At 51.4% G+C, this 17,662-nt stretch overlaps 1 protein-coding gene across 1 annotated transcript; it reads right to left on the bottom strand.

Annotated features, from left to right (window-relative positions):
• Window positions 1–185: 185 nt before the first annotated feature.
• Window positions 186–16,156, bottom strand: NUTF2 (nuclear transport factor 2). Its single transcript, XM_045533550.1, has 5 exons — window positions 15,904–16,156; window positions 4,691–4,818; window positions 2,677–2,748; window positions 2,489–2,587; window positions 186–692 (listed from the first exon to the last, which is right to left on the bottom strand). Exons 2-5 carry the CDS (start codon window positions 4,787–4,789, stop codon window positions 579–581), a joined length of 384 nt encoding a protein of 127 aa, XP_045389506.1. The 5' UTR covers window positions 4,790–4,818; window positions 15,904–16,156; the 3' UTR covers window positions 186–578.
• Window positions 16,157–17,662: the final 1,506 nt, after the last annotated feature.

Here is a 17,662-nt window from a genome sequence, read left to right as displayed (position 1 = left end):
TTAGGTGGGCTGGGGAGGGAACTCTGCCCTCCAGGGCTTCAAAGGAGTGCTGCTTCAGCAGTTTTCTCCTTGCAACAGGTATTGTAGAATTAGGGCTGAGGTGGGAGGATGAGACATGAGAGACAATGGGTCAGAGTAGTTACTAATGCCCAGCAAACTAGTAAACTAATTAAAACAATTTAAACTGTTAAGAAAATTTTCGTGGTTTTATTGTATCATGAGGCATTGAAACATCTGAACAAATCAATATCTGGGCGGTGAGGCAGCTGCTTTCTCCTTCACTTCTTTGGGTTACTAGAGCAACTTGTCAGTAGATTAAAAAAAAAAAAGGACAACCTTTTGCATTACTTAAGTCTTTCCAAGGCATGCGCTGGTACAACACAAACTTCTCCTGTCAGATGCAACTAGTCTAGCGTCCAAACATCATGCACAACACCTCGGTGGCAGCAGCGCACTGCACCCACTCCCACCGCGGCCCTGCTCATTTGTGTATGATATTTGGAGCATCTGGAGGAGTGTGAATAGTATTGGGAAGAGGAGGGAGGAGGAAACAGCGTGAGTGCCTGGCTAGGAGGAGGTCAGCCGAAGTTGTGCAGGGCAAGCCTGAACATGTCATTGGTGCAAACCCAAGCATCGTTGATGTTCTTTAATAGGAACATCTGGTGGAACCCCATGATAGGGTCTTCATCGGCCTGTGAGGAGAGAGAAAATGATTCGGTAAGGGCGCCAAGGAACAGGAAGGGTTCAGTGGTAGGGGAACAGGGCAAAAGAATGTGGACTTTGGATCAGGCCTTACGGTCCTGGCCTCAAATCCCTGTATAGCCAAAGGGTACTTATGAATGTGAATTGATATAATGAATACAATAATGTTCTGGGCACACAGAGGCCAACAGATGGCAGCTCATACTGCCAGGTGCACTTAAACTGCAGAACAATCTACCAGTTAGCAACAGAGCAGAGGATATACCTGCCTCCAAGCACACATCTCTGGGCACGTGATCAAAATTTTGAAAGAATCCCATAGTACTTACCAAGTAACTTTAAGTATCAAAAAAACTGTAAACAATCTTAATGTTTGATAGTATCAGTCAGTCCAATCAGGAGAAACTACTGCTAATACTGACTGGCCAAATATGTGAGAAGGGCTCAAAACTGAGTTCACTATGTGATCACAGCTTTATGGCGGGGGGCAGGAGCGGGGGTTGGGGGGGGACACAGCATTACCATTGGTGATCTGTTTCCTGTCATGCAATATGTAACACTTGCAATGAAAAAAGAAAGGCAAGAAAACTTCCAGCCCAACTGCAGAAAACCAGGATGAGGCATACTTGAAACAGGAGTCCAGCTAACCAGCACTGTCTCTAACATCACTTGTTTTCTGGGAATTATCACCAGCAAGGAGGCAAATCACTAATTTGGGAGCTCCAAGTTGGACAGAAACACCAGGAGGAACCTGAAGTCAGGTGGAAGCAGGCAGTGCTTACTATCCTAGCCTGAGAAAAGTGGGCATTGAGCTCCCTGGTCAATTCTGTGCCTATTCAGGCACAGGTTCTGGGGAGGCCATCTTGGACAGGCAGGAGAAACTGACAGGAAAGTCTAGGCCAGACGGCAGGTGCCTGTGAGTCCACTGCAGAATCCTAGAGGTGCCCTCCATTGACACCCATATTGGACTCAGGAAGCTCCCCGGCTAGCCTAGGAAGAAAGCCTGTGAGCCTGTTACTGTGAGCCCCACCATGACACGAGCCCAGGAGAGCAATGCCCTGACCAAGGGACAGCCAGTGTGTCCTGCTTTGGAAAGAAGGGGCTTTTTGAAAACAGAGAATCTGGCTTTAGTATGCTGGAGCGTAACAAGTCCTGTGGAGAGTTCCTGGGGGTTTGAGGGGCCACAGGAAGGTTTTGAGGACAACAGATCTTGAGAAGGAAAAGGGAAAATGCCAAGAGAAGCAGGAGTTCCAGGAATCTGCTCTGCTCAGCAGGTAAGAAGCCAGCAGCCAGCTTGGGGAGTGGCAGCATGGCCTCCACGAGGGGCCCGCCTCTCAACACCCAGCCGGCCCATCCACCTATCCTGTAGGACAGCGCAGGGGCCCAGCAGCTTGGCACCACAGCCCCATCCTGCCCCTATACTTCTTGTCCCTTTTCCAAAAAGGCTCCAGACCAGTGTTCTCCATTAGAACTTTCTGTAATCACGGAAACATTCTATATCTGTGCTGTCTAACAGGTAGCCACATAGAACTAACGATGGACTCGAAATATGGCTAGTACAACTGAGGAACTAAAGTTTAATTTTATTTCATTTTAATTTATGTTACTTAAAAATTACTACCTAGGGGGCTGATGGCTATTGTATTGAACTACAGTGTCACTGAACTCTAGACAGTCACTTTGTCTGGGTGTTCCTTGATAAGCAGGGCACATCCACAAGGAAGGAGGGGCTCAGGGCTCTGCTCTGCCTGCCCACTCCTCCTTCGCACTGCAGCAGCACTATTACCTTAAGCTGGCCCACAACCATGCTGATGATGCAGCTATCTGGCGTAGGCTGATGGTCCTGCGCCGTGATGCTGTGCTGGATTTTCTGGAACGGAAGGCTCTGCAAGAGAAAGAGTGGGTGGTGGGCTAACTAAAGACAGAAGGGGTGGGGAAGGAGCCACCTGCACCCTGGCTCTGGCCCTTACTTACAGACAACTTCTCCACAATGGCAGCTTTCCCCTGGAACTGCTGTCCTTCCCACGTAAGGCATGACGCATCAATCTGAAAAACACATAGAACCCAAGAGTCGGTGCCCTGGAGCACAAGAAATATCTCTAAGATCCTGGAAAGACTCTGAAAAGGGCCTGGGCAGAGTGGCTCACACCTGTAATCCCAGCACTTTGGGAGGCCGAGGTGGGAGGATCACTTGAGCCCAGGAGTGAGACCAGCCTGAGAAACATAACAAGACCCCATCTCTAAAAAAAAAATAAAAAAAATTAGCCAGGTGTGGTGGTATGGGCCTGTAGTTCCAAGTTGGAGGCTGCAATAAGTTATGATTGTGCCACTGTACTCCAGCCTAGGTAATACAGTAAGACCCTGTCTCAAAAAAATAAATAATAATACTAATAATAATAATAATAATCAAAGACTCGGAAAGGGTCTCTTGCTTGGGGAAATGAGTCCACACTTCAGTTTCCCAGACTATAAAAAGGAGAGTGAATATAGTTCCCAAACTTTACATTATCAACAACTTCTTTAATTATACCCCATGTCCCATGGACCCAAGCTCTGAAAGATTATTTAATAAAATATACTTATTAAGTTCATTTCCCATTTGTATTCAAGAAGTTGTAAGGCCTCTGATATGTACAGGCCTCAAGAGAGTCTTATGTGGCCAAGGATCAGCCAAAGACATCCTACTGCATGATCAGTCAGCATCAGTCCCAGAGAAGTCATCAGAAAGAACTTGGAACCATCCCATATGTTCCTCACCATCTCCAGAACCCAGGCTGAGTTCCACAGTGGCTCTTCGAACTAGTGTCCTGGGCACCCATGGGTCAGTGAGGGATGGAAGCTGGCAAGGCCTCCCAAGGTCCAGTCTGGGACCTCCCTACCACCAAGAGGCAAAATTCCACATGCACCCCCAAATCTCCCCTTCCACAGCCTTCAGAGGCAGAACTCAAAAGGGCCTCTGCTACTTACCAGCTGTGACACTGGGTAAGTTACTTACAATTTCGAGTCTCAGTTTCCTAATCTTCAAAGGGGTAATGTGCTGAGGATTATGAAACAATAAACATACAGTGTTCTTTTAAGACCTTGCTAACTCTTTCTTCTGGGTCAGGCCTGCCTTAATTGTGAGACAATGAAGCAGAAGTGCCAGGACCCCAGAGCCAGATCAGTTCAAGCTTTTAAAAATTCTCTACTGTGATAACAAAAACCAAATAATATCTGTGCTGGATTTGGTCTTCCACTGGTAAGATTCTTTTCTTTTTTTCAAAATTTCTGAATGGACTCTGACTTTTTGGAAGCAGACACAAAAGATCTAAGTCAGCCCAGCCAGGCTCTACAGCTGTGCTTAGAAGACTCCTATCACCCTCATCCTGGGCAGACCTGCCTGGTCAATCACATTTCTGTGACCAAATCTTTGGCAGGGTCAAGTACAAGTAGTTCTTGATGTATGCGAGCATCATTAAAATAGCAGCAAACAATGCCTGCATAGAAGAGTTTCTCAAAGGACACATCAGCCTTTCTGGGCTAACCCCATTTTGTTTTCCAAAAGCCCTGAGCATTCAGGGCTTTTGGTCTCGAGAGGAAGCTGGAGCTGGGGCCTCCAGGAGAGCTCAGCTTTGCACTGAAGATGCTCATGGCTGCAGCCCCCAGAGGGCACCATGAGCCCTAGCCTCTGCCTGTTGCTGTACAATCTGGAACAGAGGCACTCCCAGGACCATGTGCCCTGACAAGATGCTGGCCACATGCAATGGCAAGCCCAGAACACCCTGCCCAGAATCCCAGGATTCCCACTCTTATGGAAGATGACAAAAGTAAAAATATGGACCAGACAGTTGGGCTAGGCCTCAGGCCCCCTGTCCCATGGACCAAAACTCAGATAGAGAGGTGCAGCCGGTCCAGCAAGGACTGCCAGAATTTGTGAACTGGATGGGATGGCCCAACACCCAAATCTATCCCCTGGGGTCCTATTCTGGCCCTAAAGCTGGAGACTTACGTAAATTGCGCCTAGTTGGGTTCTATCATTATCAAATAACTGGTAGTAATGTTGAATGAAGCTGGATCCAATCTGCTCCCAAATTGGCTTGTCTCCCATTCTGGAGCGTCACCCAGCCTCGTTGAGACCTGCAAGACCAACAAGACAGAGAGGGAAGCATTGGTACTGCAAAAGCAGGAGATGACCAGTCACTGATCCCCAACTCCTCCCTGATCTCCTGGAACAGGGAGTCCTCTGCTGAGGTCTGTTCCCTCAGGGTACATGGAGACACCCTGGGGAACTGATAGCAGACCCCTCCCAAGCCAGACCAGTGCTGGGAGCCCAGAGGTGGACCAGATTCAGCCTTTCCTTTGAGGAGCTCCTAGTTGATGAGACAGAGGGGTGCCAGGGTTGTGAAGCACATGGTAGGGGTGTGCTTCACAAAGGAAGGTCAGAGTAGGCCCTTCTATGTCCAATAACGAGAGAGGAGGCCTTGAAGGAGGAGCTAAGCACTGCCGCCATATCTTCTCATTCAATCCTCTCAACAACCTGCAAGGCCACAGTTATTACTATTCTTACCATGTTACAGCCCAGGAGCTACTGATGTCTATGTGTGGCATGCTTTCTATTGCAGCCCTCGGGTCCCCAACACTGTCCCAGGACTTTGCTGGCAAGTGGAAGAAGACCCAGTGAGGGCTGGGGGAGATGGCTCCTCAAGGCCCCACTTCTAACAAAAACAGTAAGTGACGCTTTAAGTCTCAAGGGGGCAGTTTACATCTGAGGCCAGGTGATACCTGACCTGGCCCTTCCTGGGGTATTTCTTCACTGATGGGGCTGACCCCTACATGCTTCAGAGCTGGGGATACGAGTTCAGAGGGATCAGTCAGAGCTGAGGGGGTGGGAAAGGGAAATGGAGGCTGTGAGGGAAAAATGTCTCTCTTCATATCTCCCCATGCCAGCATTACCTTCATCCCAAGGGGCTGCCTCTCTTGGGTCTCTGAGAGGGAAGGGAGCCCCCCTCCCAACTAGAGGGCATGGCCCCAAGGATGCTGCTGGATGGAAAACCCAATCCCCAGGTGAGAGCCACTCTGGCTTTGCTAGGCAACTCCTAGGCAGGGAAGTCCACATCTCACTGTGGATCCCAGGACTACAGACCTATGTGTTGCTCTGTAATTGTCTCTGACTACAAAGGAGCCCACTCCCATCCCACCCCCCACGTCTTGATAATAAGTCTCTGAACCCAAGCAGTTGAGGAGGTCAAGCAGACAACCAGCAGTTGAGGAGGTCAACCAGACAACCATTCACAGTGGTGGGAGCTGATGCAAGTCACTGCCCTTCTTAGGGCCCTAGCCCCCTCCTCCGTAAGACAGGAATGGGTAACCCTGACGTTGCTGGTGGCTGTGAGGTTTCACTAAGGGGATGTGGTAAAGCCCTCAGCTCAACATGGTAAGTGCTAGCTCATTCCAGTCCCAGTGACCTCACCCAAGGCCCAAGGCAGGGAGGGACTGTGTAGGGAAACAGTGACAACGCAGGCAGTCCCCCACCCTGTGACTCCACTCCAGCCAATCAGGGGCTAGGAAGCTTAGCCAGCTTTATTTTTGGTCTCCTAGGGGGTAGTGGCACTAAAAATAGAAGCTCAGTGCTGGGATGACTAGGAAATGTCCAGGAAAGTCTAAAACAAGCAGAGGAGAAAGCTTGGATCCAGCCAAGCCTGCTACACAGGAACACAAGATTTGTCCTAGTTCATACTCTGCCAAAAAACAAATCAACAAGTGGGGAAAAGCTCAGGATCACACCTAGTCTCAGCAGCTGTCTTAGTCGCATTGCCGAGGAGTCTGACTGTGGCTGTACTCACTCACAAACCTGGTGTTCCTGAGGCCGAGCACAGCTCCCTACCCCTGCATCTTGGCCCCTCCGCCCTAGCACTGCTATGCTTAACTCACTCAGTGCCCCGACCCTGCTGTGCCCAGGATTTCTGGGGGCAGGGAAGAAGCTGGAGGACTGCATGATGGCCATCTGTCCCTCTGCCCCTGGCCTACAGCAAGGTTGGGCAGCTCTCAGGGAAGAGCTTGGAAAAAGAGCACACCAACCAGGAGAAGCAGCATCAGCAAGCGTCTAGGGTGCATGAAAAGAGATGAAGGCAGGAAACCGGGAAGCTAGAGATGAAAGCTGAGGGAAACTAAGGCTGGAAGCTGACAGAAAAACAAGAAAAGTGCCATCACATGGTGGGACGGAGGAAGTACAGGCGTGTTTTTTCCTTTTTCAGTATTGTTCTTAATGGTGTGATGACCTTCTAATGCTAAAAGTACTTGGCTGAAGTAGTGGCAGGGGGAAGTGAGGCGGAGGGATGGAGGAACAGAAGGGGGCCTCTGGCCTGGTGGGGCAGAGTTAGCTCTCTGAGGAACAGGACAGTTTAGGGGTTTCCGGGAAACGTGAGGAGGAACCTTCAAAACTACACAGATTGAGGCCTGCTTGACCTTAATGTCATTTCCATGTAGTGATCACAACAGCCATGTGGTCAGACTCCACTGTCATCCAGTGCATCAGTGCTGACACTAGGTCCCCTGGCTGAGGCCAGTGCTTGCTTTCTGCTAACTTTGCATCACTGTAAACCACAAAGTTGGCCATGTCCCTCCCCTACAATACCCTCACCTTTGGGTTAAAGGCCAAACACCCTCGGCTCCACAGGTGGCCATCCACACTTGTCCCCATCTCTCCAGCCATGTTCTCCTACTTTGATCCAGCTCTACACACAAACACACCAGAACTTGCCGAGAGCTTGCTCACTGTGATTTCTGCACAGGTGAGTCCCCCTGCTGGGACATCCTGCTTCCCCACATCTGCCTGGTCAATTCCTATCCTTCCTACAAGTCTACATTCAGACCCCATCTACTTGGGACTCCTCAGACTCAAATGGTGACGCCCAAGCCCCTGAGTGCACACTATCAACATACCCAGGCCCTATTCCGCTGCCTGAGAGCACTGCGGCTCTGAGCTGTGAGGGTTCTGGTGTTGTTCTTACCCCCCCACACACACCCTCCCTCGAACCCCCCAACTCCCAGCATAGAATGTGGCACAGCAAACTACAGAATTTATAGTTTCTGACGCCAAACTTCCCACAAAGCTTTCAAGTCATGGCTGGGAGGCAGCATTCCTGAGTCCAAAAAAAGAAGCAGAGTGCAGAGCCCCCCTCCTGTCCCTGTGCAGTACAGGGGATGGGGACAGGCCAGGCTGGGAAGATGTTCCCCAGAATGGCCAGCAAGCCCTGACCTTGTTTCTAACACATTTACTGTGGAAGCAGCCTGGAAAGAAACAAAATGCCAAGGCTCAGGGGCAGCCTCACATCAGATTAGCGACTGACCTTCATCACGACGGCTTCTCCTACAGCTCTTCTGAGCACCGCTGACCACGCCATCTCCTGCTTCACCCCAACAGTCCGCAGGCTGACTGAGGCCAGGCTCCTCGAGGAGCAGAAAAGACCTCGGTGACCTCTTGCCCACTGAGCACCAGCCTCCACTGACCTTTAGGTCTCTGTGGGTGCAAAGACCCTCTAAGAATGTCTCAGAAACTGTGGCTCTCTCCCAGTACATTTGCACAGAGGCAGAGATGCCCCAGTCTTACGAATAATTTCAGGTTGTTCAGACTCCCTGAGGTTCAGTCATAGACCCAAGGTTAAAACCTCTAGCTCAGGAGATCTCATTAGACAACAGAAAAACTTTAAAATTCAAAATAGCAGTGTCTGGCTGAGAACATCTCGTTTTCACTAATGCATATTAGGTACAGAAATGTGAAAAGAGCTTTATGTGTGTTTGTTCCCTGTGAGTCAACACCCATGTTAGAGATGAGTCAAAGGAAACTCAGAGAGGTTGGCCAATTCCAACTTGCTCAAGGATGGCAGCTGATAAATGGTGGAATTGGACTGACCAGCTTTGGTGGACTCCCGAGCCAGGACTCCCAGAGACGACCTGGGTCTGCAGATAAAGATAACAGACCCCATCAGTGAGAGCTCCTGGGCACACAGGGCTGAAGCCCCAACCTCTAAGCTCGGCTCTCTCAGAGAAGGGCAAAGTGGTCCTAATTTGGGGCTTCTGCCTCTCAACAGAGGCATCAAGTGGAAGAGCTCCACGTCAAACCCAGAGCCCAAACAACAGCTGTCACCTCACAGTTTTCCCAAATTTTCAAAGTCACAACCCTGTTCTACCATCTCAGCAAAGCAGAGATAGATCCTGGCCTAGCTGGACCTCGGGCAGCTCAGGAGCAGAACAGTGATGGGGAAGATGGGCTTCTTTCAGATGGGCACACAGAAAGATGCTCACATGTTTGAGGGCCCTCACGGAGGCCTGCGGGGAATGCCAGCAGATGTGCCCAGACCACAGTGAGGTCCTGCTGTGGCCAATTCCCCTTACACCTACTACCTGCCAGGCCCCAAACGCAGCCCTGAAGCAGGGCCTGGGAAGGACTCCTCCAACAGGTGGGACAGACAGCCCATGTGGCTTAAACCCTAGAGCACAGAAATGTCTTGTGGAGGGAAAGGGGAAAAGGGCGGCAGCAACCAAAGACAGGAAGGCACTGCAGGGTGCTTGTCCTTCAGGAAAAAGCTGCCCCTCCCCACAGCCCTCCAGTGACTTCCCATGGCACCTGAAACAGTCTGAACTACTTTACTGTCTTCAAGGCCCTGGGAGACCTGGCCTTCCTGGCTGTCCAAACTCATCATTTGCCCCCCACTCCCTCCCCTCCTCTGCACCCACACTGGGCATTTTCCTCTTTCTGGAACATGCTAAGCTTGTTCTCATCAGAGGACTTTGCAACTGCTGCACCTTTTACCTGAATCATTCTCCCCACTAGACCGTCATGTGTCTGACGCCTTGTCACTTGTGTCAGCTCAAATGTCAACTTCCCAAAGACACCTTCCCTGGCCAGCCAGTCTGAAGGAGCTGTCTAGTTATTCATTTTGCCTCCTGTATCGTCTTCTTAGCACTTACCACTGCATGAGTTGTCACACTTAGCTATTTGTTTACTGTCTATCTCCCTGACCAGGTCCCCCAGTCACCCAGGGCCCAGCCCTCAAAAATTGTTTGTTGACAGACTGCAAGAATGCCCAGGTGCCTGGGCTGAGAGGCCAGTCCTTCTCCGGAGGAGTGAGTTCTGGGCATACCCGCTCAATTTAAGTGGCCCAGTGACCCACTTCCCCACCACCCACACCTTCTGTCCAAGTTGTCAGGAAGCAATTGTCATTCACCCAGCTACTGTCTGTGGCTTGGCCCCAAATCTCTCCCACTCCCAAGTCCTGGTCACCCAAGGGGCAGCTGTGGCTGAACAGCAGTCACACAGCCACACCCTCAAAGACCTGGCCTCTAGCCTGCTTTACTTCTCCCTTAGGGAGTGACCCTCTGGCTCTGGCTCTTCATCAGTAACTGTGGGGTGTTAGGAGAGGTTATGAAGCAGGACCAGCTTCAAGGACTTATCACCGGTTCCTAGGTAGATACTAGGGCAACAGCTGGGAAGAAGGCAGGTACTTCAGCCCCCTGCAAGGAGGCCACACCATGGAGCAGGCCTAGATCCAGGGATGGAAACTGCTTGGCCCACCACTGCCATGCCTGAAGTATGGAGAGACATCAGCCCACATGGCTGGCCAAGAAATAAGCCTTTTCTGGGGCTGATACCTGAGGTCTAAGTGCTCCCAGCACCCCAACGGCCCTTTCCTTGTCTTCTACCTGGAGAGAGGGCTCTACAGCCCCTGTGCTGCCCTGACTGTCAGAAGCTGAATCCCAAGACCTGCATTCTGGGCTCTCTGCTCTGCACTTACTCCTTGCACAACCTCCCTTTCCTAGGTGGCTCAGGAGACATTTGGGGCCCCAGTCCTTCTGGAACAGCTTCCATCCATGAATTGAGCCTCAGGCCATGAACTTGCCAATTAGGTCCACATGGACTTGACGCCCCTAGAAAGGCCTGAGACCCCTAAGTGACCACTCCTGTGGCCTGGCCAACACTGCTGTGACACCCTAAGACTGAGAAGAGCAGGGAATAAAGGGATGACTGTGGAGTCTGCAGGGTGCTGGAGGGAATGCCGCCTGTAAGTCACTGTCATGTGTTCTCACTTGAGCCTCACCAACAGGCCCTGTAAAGCTGGCATGAATATATTCACTTTGTAGATGAGGAAACAGAGACTCTTAAGAGGTTAAGGAAGAATTCAAGAGCATACTACAAGGCCACTGGCGTAACATTAGAATGTCCACAAAATTGGCCAAGATTGGAATAGCTGAGAGCCAATGTAAGGCAACAGAAAGCACACAGGTGGCAAAACCAGATGACAAGGAATGGAGCCAAGGCCTTTGGTTTCCCTCTGAAATCAGCAAGATCCACTCACCTCAGGATGGGAGATACATGAGTATGTACTCCACAGGTCAAAGTAGGTTTCCACCATAGGAATGACTGAGAACTTGCACCTTCCTAGCCTTGAAACCACCTACAAGTGGAAACAATTCCACAGAATTCCCTCCCAAGGGCAGCACACTTTCCAGTTTCTGTACTTGTGAGACCCAGTGGTTCCAATGGAGTATCTCAGGCTTTAAGAAACAAACATTCCAGAATTGCCACAGTTTTCTTAGAATACTGAGGCAGACAGCCCTCTGTTTCCAGGTACCGCAGACATCTCTCATGTGGGAGGGTCTCCACTCTGCCTGTCTCCAGCCTGGGGGCTCAGTGAGTTGGCATACAGCAGGTACTAGCAACCAGTAAGGAGTACCACCCAAGACAGTGAAAGGAAGTACTCGGTTATAGGTCAGCTGGCAGTAGGAGCCCTGGGGCCACTGAGCAGGCCACTCTGGCCCTCCTGTGCCTCTTCCTTGGCCACTAAGACACTTTCCCAGCCACAGCAAAGCCTGAGCAAAGCATTCTGCCCAGCAGGACAGTCCAGATGACAGGGTGAGAAGGGAGAGGGTGCCACACCAGCTTAGTGGCCAGGGTGCTGACCAGAATGATCATATCACATGGCCTGGAAGTCACTCTAGGGATAATCTACAGGTTGCTGCCTCCCTCAGGGAGGGATTGAAGAATTCCTGCCACATATGGTCAATGGAAGAGAATCACAGAATCTCAAAGCTGAGACAGGGGCAGCCAACTCAAACTGAACTCCAAACACACAAACATCATCCTCAAATGGTCCATCAGAAAATGTTAACTTAAAAAAAAAAAAAAAAAAAGCCTAGCACAATGTCCAGCTCAACCCCACCCCAAAGAAATCCTGCCTCACTTTCAATGTTTACCCAGTGGAAAATTTAGATTCATTCCCTTTGCTCCAAAAGGACTATTCCTCTGTCCTGGAGGCCTCAATGAGGATGGGCTGAACTGGATTCTAAAACAAGCAGTATTGACAGGTATGGTGGCTCTCAGTACTTTGGGAGGCCAAGGAAGGAGGATTGCTTGAGGCCAGGAGTTTGAGACCAGCCTGGACAACAGCGAGACCTTGTTACAAAAAATTTTCAAAAATTACCCAGGTAGGCCGGGCGCGGTGGCTCACGCCTGTAATCCTAGCACTCTGGGAGGCCAAGGCGGGTAGATTGCTCAAGGTCAGGAGTTCAAGACCAGCCTCAGCAAGAGCGAGACTCCATCTCTACTAAAAATAGAAAGAAATTATCTGGCCAACTAAAAAATATATATAGAAAAAAATTAGCCGGGCATGGTGGCACATGCCTGTAGTCCCAGCTACTGGGGAGGCTGAGGCAGTAGGATCGCTTAAGCCCAGGAGTTTGAGGTTGCTGTGAGCTAGGCTGACGCTACGGCACTCACTCTAGCCCGGGCAACACAGCGAGACTCTGTCTCAAAAAAAAAAAAAAAAAAAAAATTACCCAGGTGTGGTGGTGGTGGTGGTGGTGGTGCGTCTATAGTCCCAACTACTCAGGAGGCTGAGAGCAGGAGGATCACTTCAGCCCAGGAGTTTCAGGTTACAGTGAGCTATGATCATGCCACTGTAGTCCAGACTCAGTGAAAGAAACAGAGAGAGAGAGAGAGAGAGAGGGAGGGAGGGAGAGGGAGGGAGATGGGGGGGCTGTCTCTAAAAAACAAATAAACAAATAATAATGATAAAAAATGAAACAAAGAGTATTGGCATTTCCAAAGTCCCTGGTGGCTCCTGTCCCCCTTTGTAACACCCTAGGCAAGGCCATCTGCTGAAGGAATACCCAAGAGCCTCCCTGTTGAATCTTTCATCTCTGGGGAAGATTCCTCCATCTGGCACCCTAGGAAGATGCCCTGATGTACCACTCAAGGAACAACTATTGGGCATGTGAATAAAGGTGACCACAAAAGCCTCTTAGTGAAAGGGGCAGAAGACACAAACCCATGCTACAGACAGGGGATTAGAAGGCCACAGACAACAAAATGCTGGTGAGATTCCCAGGCACTGTGAGAACACCCAGCAGAGACCCCTGGGGGACTCAGGAGAAGCAGGCCCTAAAAGCCAGCAGCTAGACTCCATCAGCCACAGCAATGTGAAGAAGCTGACAGTCTCACTCAAGGGACCCCAGGATGTCCTGTGCCCATAATCTGGAGATATACCTCCCTCAGGGTTCCTGCCAGTCACTGCAGAGAAGGATGGGCCCATTAACAGCCTTTTTTTCCTCTTTGGTGGTCTAATAATTCAGAAGCCCCCTCTTCTGCAGAGGATTAAGAGCCCCTGCACAGGTCCCTTCAACTTAGCCCTCAACAACCCCATCATCCCCACTACTGTGGCCTCCTTTCCCCAGCACCAGGACTGGACAGGATTCATTTTTCTATGTCCAGCCTCTGCCCAGAGTCTGACACACAGAGAGGGCCTAAAGAATGGCTGCTGAGTAAAATTCATCATTAGCAAGAAAGGAAAAAAAAAAAAAAATTTCAAGCAAGATACTAATGCCTCATTAAGGGATTGATACAAGGTGTCTTCCAGTTCTAATACTGGAGAATTCTGTGTTTCTCTTAAATCATTCATCCCCTCGCAACCCATCAATGGCAAAGACAGCAGAATAAAGCCAGATGTGGCTCACAGAGGAGAGGTGGGCTTCTAGTCATCAAGGGACCCAATTTTGAGCTGCTTGAGAACTCAAGCATCCTGACACCCTGCCCATGCTTGTGTAGCCATATCCCAACTACCCCTTGTCAGGCCCCACTTCTAAGTTAGCCCTACATGAATAGAGGGCACAGATAAGTCCTGGAGAACCTCATGGTTCTCTTCTTATCTCTGAGACCTAGATGGCCTGCCAAGTTCCAGAAAGGTGAAGGACTTCTTAGGGTCAGGATGCCCAGCAATGGCTAGCTGATCCCAGACAAAGAAGTTACAGGGAACTTCTGGAGGTTGGAATGAGAGGGAGGGATCTGAATTCCTCCTACTCTTGGGTAACCTTGAAGAAGGAACAGTATCTTTATGATCCTGAAGAAAACCCTTGTGGTCAAGCCACCCAGGACCTTGAGATATGCAAACTAATCCACAGCCATAATCCTAGTTCATTTGAAACCTGTGTCTCTGGAAGTACCAATCGAGACAATCTAGAGAAGGTCTTGAAATAACTGCTTCTAGTTCTAAGAGATTCCACCTCACTGACCCTGTATGTGTCCTGTGGGTAGTCCCTCCTTATTGCCCACCTTCACTGGCAAACCGGGTCTCTCCTGAACATACTGGACGAACTTGACTTTCACGTTCTCATGGGCCAGATAGAAGGCAGGCCCTGGCGAGATATGAGCAACATCCCTGCCTGTTCTTCTTGACCAGTGAGAATGACTAGGCAGAACAATTCAAATGCAGGAAAACTTCCAAGTCAAGAGCACAGTGACCAAAGAAACATTATCTGAGAAAATACTCAAGGGAGGGGAAAAAAAGGCTTGACAAGCTATCTCTCCCCCAAGTCCCAGGGTCTTCTCAGGACCGGTTCCTAAATTTATCAACACTCCATCAGAGGTGGCTTTACAAAGCCAGTCAGGATAATACTCTCTGGCTAGATATGACTCTTGTCCCACAACTCAATGGGGTCTCTGGTGCCATTTTTAAGGGCAATTTCGTGAGGCACAACCAGCTTCCTGCCTGTTCATAGGCAGCTTCAGCTGTTGGGATGTGAGAAGCAAGTGATGACAACCCTGACTTTCTGCAGCTTCTAGTCCTAGTTCTGCCACCCAAGCTTCAGAAGGACCCAGAGTCTGAACCTGAGCGCTATAGCTCAAATGTGCTCCATCGCCAAAGCCCATTGCAGCAATGCCTCATTTGGGGCCTCAAGCCTGGATTCTGTTTCCCTCTGCATTAAGTCCCACCTTATCATCCCATTCTTATGGAATCGTCCACTACTATGGGGCAATTTTAATGCTGCTTCTGGGACGAGCAGATATGAAGGTTAGGCTGTGCCCTGGAGACTCACACATCCAACCTCACCTCCTTCGTTTTCCCTCTCCCTCCACTAACATAGCCAGCATATCCACCCAGAGTTGGGGCCTGGTCACTGATAGAGGAGGGAGGAGGCTGCGCCTACCAGCCTGGAGCCGCCTCACCAAATCAGGCCCTGATCCTCCAAGGCTGGCCAGGGCTAAAAAGTCCCACGTGGAACCCCCTCCCGCCCGATTCTCTGACCCTGCCCTCCCTGCAGGAGAACCATAGCATAGGTTCCACGGAGGGAGCGGCAGGTTTCGTGCACTCCCAGCAGGCAGACAAGTAGGAGAGCGTTCACCTACACCCTAGCCGGGCTATAGACAGGAACCGGGTGAGGGTCCCAAGCCCAGGCTGTGGCAGGCGGGCGCCCTTACCCATGCTGACTCTGGAGCGGGCCGGGTGGCGCTGCCAATCCCCGGATCCTTCGCAGGCGGGTGGCAGGACGTGGGGCTGGGGTCTGCCCGCTAGTCTGCCTGCAGAGCTTGCCGGACTCGAGCAGGCCGGGCCAGGCCAGGCGGGGCGGGGCCCTGAAAGCCCCATCCGGATGATCCCGACCACAGAAAAAGGCCCGGCCGTGGTGCAGCACGGTGCACCAGCCATGGACACGGTACCTCCCGGATAGGCGCCTGGCTGGCTCTCTCTGCGTTCCCCACAGCCGCCGCCTCAGAGGACCGGCGGGAGGCGGAGCTGCGCGCGACACATGGCCCGGGCCCCGCACGGCTTCGGGCCGCTGAGGTGGGGATGGGAGGGGCCGCCGGGGGACTTTCAGAGGAGCCTCCGGGCGGCCTGGAAAGCGGCTCCTGCGGCCCAGCCCCCGCCCCGGCGTGCTGGCACCGACACTCACCCGAGGGGCTGGCACGATGGCGGCAGCGGCGGCAGCAACCCAGCGCGGTCTGCGACCGACTGTCCCTTCCCCCCTGCCTTCCCTCGCCCGCCCCGTTGCACTCTGGGAAACGCAGTCCCACCGCTCCCCTTTCTGGCACAAGTGCGCCGGAAGAAAACTACATTTCCCACTGTGCTACGCGCGGAGGCCCAGACACGGCCCACAGCGCGGGAGGTGAGGCTAAGCCAGGGAGGGAGGCTGCCGGGGCGAGCCCCTGAGAATTGTGGTCTAGCGGAAGCCTCTGGAACAGTGGAGGTTGGCGCCAGGCAAGGGTCAGGGCTTAGTTGTCGCCTGGTCCCAGCTGGCCCTGCCCCGCCCAGGCTGCGTGCTAGTGGGGTTGGCCCCGCCCCTGCGGGAGCCCGGCCTGGCCCGAAGCTGCCTCGGCCGCCCCTCCCTGGGCCCCTGGGCTGTTTCCGCTGGCGAAGCCCCCTCCCCTTTGGAGCTTTGGCTGCCTCCTGGGCTATTCGGGTCCTTATGGCCTTGGCCAGCCGGGTAGAACCCACAGCCTCTGCTCTCCCAACATTCGTGCGCCCTGCCCCAGAGCTGGTTTTGAGCAGGCTGGGCTTTTCTTGGGCTGGAGACTCAAAGGCCCCTCAGGTGAGGCTTGGCTGGAGAGAAGGTTACTCTCATACTTGTACAGTTAGGAGTCTCCAGAGCATTCTCATAAGGTTTTTTTTGCAGCAGATAGGGCAGCTATAAGTTTCATTTTTACTAATGAGAAGAGTAATAGTTGGCTCACCCAAAGTTTCCCTGTGATTTAAGTGACCAGATTATATAGTCCTCCCACCCATTGCCCTGTCCTTTCAATGCCCATTTCATTGGTTCCTTGGTAATGCAAACATTTGAAGTAAGCCCTGTCTCTAGGTCAGGCCAGTGCAGGGCAAAGGGCTCTGCAGCCAACCTAGAGGACCACAGGTAAGAGAAATGGCTACAGGTTTTCTTCAGACAGCTCCTGGCATTCCCTCCTGACCAGAGATCACTCAGTACTCCTCTTTTTCCACAAGAGTTTCACACCTTTACCCACTCCCATCCCACCCCTCCTGGGGATGGCTGGTAAGACCAAGCCTGGCTTCTGTTTATTAAATCCCAGGTCTGTCCACACTACACTTTGCCTGAGTAGATACTTCTCTTATTACTCAGCCAGTAACTCTGCATTGCCCTACTTATGATGCATCAGTATCTGGGACCTCCCTTGGTCTGTGAACTAGCCTCCTCTCCCTAAGAAGCCAAAACACTGGACCACTGTGTACACATAACCTCCAGACACCACGGAGGGCCCTAGGAATTCTGCTGAGAGGTTCAAAAGGGGCAAAGCAGAACCAGCAGAAGTTCCTTCAACAAATAGGAGCTCAAGGATACATTAAAAAGCATGGCTAGAGCCTGGAAAAGCCTTCACTCCAAGGAAGGAGAGTGGGGACATGTGAGAGACTGACCCAGAAGGGGCACACAAAGGGCACTGTTATGCTTCCACCACCAGATTACCAGCCAGTGCTAACCTAGGAAGGCAGAGATCCAACCTTTCCCCCAACCAGACGCCCACTTAACCTATGGCACATCATCCATCCTTCCCTACTAGAGACTTGTTCCCCAACTCAGTGCCAAGGGATCAGAAGGGAAACAGATAAGAGTTTTAGAACCATACCAGCTCACTGCTTTAGGGCCAAGTCCCCATGCAAGGCTTTGTCCATAAGTAACACAAAGAAGGGAGTTATATTTTATG

This window comes from Lemur catta, chromosome 20, assembly GCF_020740605.2.
Source record: "Lemur catta isolate mLemCat1 chromosome 20, mLemCat1.pri, whole genome shotgun sequence".
NCBI lineage: Eukaryota > Metazoa > Chordata > Mammalia > Primates > Lemuridae > Lemur > Lemur catta.
This window is presented reverse-complemented; position numbering and strand designations above follow the sequence as displayed.

What these genes read in the sequence shown, in the direction of transcription:
- NUTF2 (XM_045533550.1), bottom strand. Translation starts at nt 4,789, where the DNA reads ATGGGAGACAAGCCAATTTGGGAGCAGATTGGATCCAGCTTCATTCAA. An exon ending in CCATTGTGGAGAAGTTGTCT is followed by an intron (nt 2,588 to 2,676) that starts GTAAGTAAGGGC and finishes TTTCTCTTGCAG; the next exon opens with AGCCTTCCGTTCCAGAAAAT. An exon ending in TGGTTGTGGGCCAGCTTAAG is followed by an intron (nt 693 to 2,488) that starts GTAATAGTGCTG and finishes CTCTCCTCACAG; the next exon opens with GCCGATGAAGACCCTATCAT.